The sequence below is a fragment of the Egretta garzetta genome, unplaced genomic scaffold, assembly GCF_000687185.1.
Source record: "Egretta garzetta isolate BGI_Z169 unplaced genomic scaffold, ASM68718v1 scaffold145, whole genome shotgun sequence".
NCBI classification, from domain to species: Eukaryota; Metazoa; Chordata; class Aves; order Pelecaniformes; family Ardeidae; genus Egretta; species Egretta garzetta.
The window spans coordinates 626,989-629,373 of NW_009259687.1; the positions used below are offsets into that span (position 1 = coordinate 626,989).

At 57.0% G+C, this 2,385-nt stretch overlaps 1 protein-coding gene across 1 annotated transcript in view; it reads left to right on the forward strand.

Annotated features, from left to right (window-relative positions):
- The window catches only part of LOC104126253 (phosphatidylinositol 3-kinase regulatory subunit gamma), an 81,714-nt gene that overhangs the window by 16,774 nt on the left and 62,555 nt on the right, over positions 1 to 2,385 (forward strand). The window contains exon 6 of the mRNA XM_035894188.1: positions 206 to 445. Coding sequence (XP_035750081.1) covers positions 206 to 445 — 240 coding nt within the window. The remainder of the gene's footprint in view (positions 1 to 205; positions 446 to 2,385) is intronic.

Below are 2,385 nucleotides of genomic sequence, written 5' to 3' on the forward strand. Positions count from 1 at the left end.
GTGAGGCGCCCTGCCATGGACAGGACGGGGCGGGCGAGAGAAGGGTGCCCACAGCCAGACACGGGCATGCTGGCCCCCAGCCGAGCTGGCTTTGCTGGATGACAGCCCACCAGCAGCTCAGCCCTGGGGTTTTCTGAAGGGGGAGACCAGAGCGGGGAGCCCCTATCCCAACTGTGATGCTCTGGTACCGCACCGGTTCCCACAGTGAGCAGGCGCGATGTCCCATATGGGACTGGGATATGCAGCATCGCCCCAGTCCCACAAGAGATCCATTGGGGTGGCTGGCTCCTGTCCCGGGGTCTGGGGTCTGGGGTGGCTGAGCTGCTGGCACCCTCACGACTTCCCCCTTCTCCCTGCAGCACCGAGGCGAGCCCTGAGCTCCATGCGAGGATCCTCGAGTCCCTCATTGTGGCCGGCGAGGCGATGGAGGTGCCGGTAGCCCCTGGTAAGAGATATCCGGCTGGTGGCAGAAGGGGGTAATGGGAGTGAAATTCGGGGAGGCAATAGCAGCGGGTTGCAGGGCAGTTTCAGTGGCCGGTGCGGTGATGGGAAGGTGCCTGCATCCCTGCGGCGGTGCCTGGGCTCTGCTAGCTCCCTGGCCAGGCATGCTGTTCCTGTTTCCCTCCCTCCTTTCTCCTCAGAAAGACTGGATTTGGGGGCATTTCTTTGCAGCCCCTCAGAAGGTTTGCAGCTGTTTTCTTGCTTAATGTCTGTGTTGCTGCTCTTTGGTCCTGATGTGGTGCAAACGGGTCCCACTCCCCCATTTTGGGGGCTTGGTAGGTGTGGGTGCTGTTGGTTGAGGGCTGCTGCACAGCTTGTTTCAGTGAGCAGGGATCTGGCTGCAGTCTGGGAGGAAAAAAATACCAACACAGCCATAAAATGGCAGGATGTTGCTTGCTATAGGATCAAATCTGGTTTATGATTTTTGACTTGCATTTAGTTTTCATGTGTGCAGAGTTGCAGTGTCCATTGATGCGTGGCTACTTCCCCCATGGGGCATCCCCAGGATGGGGACAAGGATGGGGGCTTGTCCCCCACCTCTCCATGCAAGGGAAAGGAGCTGGGAGCATGTGTTTTTCTGCTGATGTAAATGATCCCACCCAGCCTTCAGCCCCCCAGGACTGCAGTTCTGCACCCTTTATTGCTGCCACCAACGCTTCCCTCCAGCACCTCTTTGCTCTTTACTTCTGCTCTGGTGGTTGAAGTCCCAGCCCTCTCTGCTGTCCACCTTCTCCTGCCATGTTCCTCTTGCTTGGTGGCATCTCATGTCCCATCAGTGTCCAAAACAGATGCTTGTGCCCCCTGCAGCACTCCAAGGATGGGAGGCAAGCGGTCCATCCAGGCAGGGATGTACATGGGAGGGAGGGAGGATGCTTAGTGGAGCATAAGCTGCAGACCTCGAGGATCACAGAGGTCCATCCATGTGGGATCCCATCTCCAGGCAGCCACTGAGATCCGGCTGTGTTGCCGCACTGAGCTGCCCAGACCCCCAGGAGGCACAACTGCTTCCAGCCCTCCTGCTTGGAGATAGTTCGGCATTGGCCCCAGTGAGTCTTATCTCCTTTTGATGTATCTGGGTCCTTGTCATCCCCCTGCCTCCCTGGGGGGTGGCCGGGCCAGGCAGGATTACGACTCTTAATATTTCTCGTAAATCAGCCCCTTCAGACCTGTCATCTTATTTATTGCTCTCCCCCGAGCTCTCGCCCACAAGTTTGTTGAGATCCGTATGGCTCTTCTACCCGCTGACCCAGATGCTGGGCAGCTGCACCCCAGCAGACTCTGGGGTCCCCGTTGCCGTCCCCAGACCCTGCGCTGCCACCAGTCACCCCCATCACAAACCGAGCAGATGGGTTGAGCAGGACTCTGGGGTCCTCATCCCCTTTCTGGGTCCAAATCTCCTCCATGGGCACATCCTGATGTGGGTACCCCACAAGTGTGGGGCAGGGCACAGGGCACCTGGGCTCGCTGCCCCACTGCGGGACTTCAGACAAGTCCTGCCACTTCCCCTCTCTTTGTACCTAAGAGCGAGGATATTATTACTTGGCTGTCACCACATTAGGATGTTGGGAAGCTTAATTAAATGCCTGCAAAGTGTTTTTGAGAGCTGCGGATGAAAGGCGCTATATATAAGTGCAAAGAATTATTAGTAGTGGTGGGGTCCGCGCCCCAGCCCCGCTCCCACCGTCCCGGCACCGTGATTATTTTCGTGCGTGTGTGGAGTTGTGGTTTTATAATTATACATGTAAAATAGCTATAAATACACTGCCATAACACGGCGGGTGTGTGCGCATAGCACAGGAATAGGAGTCGGTAGCTGACACGGAGGAAACCGCAGTGTGACCTCATTCTGACTCAGGCATAAATACACCTCGTGCGAGCGGGTGG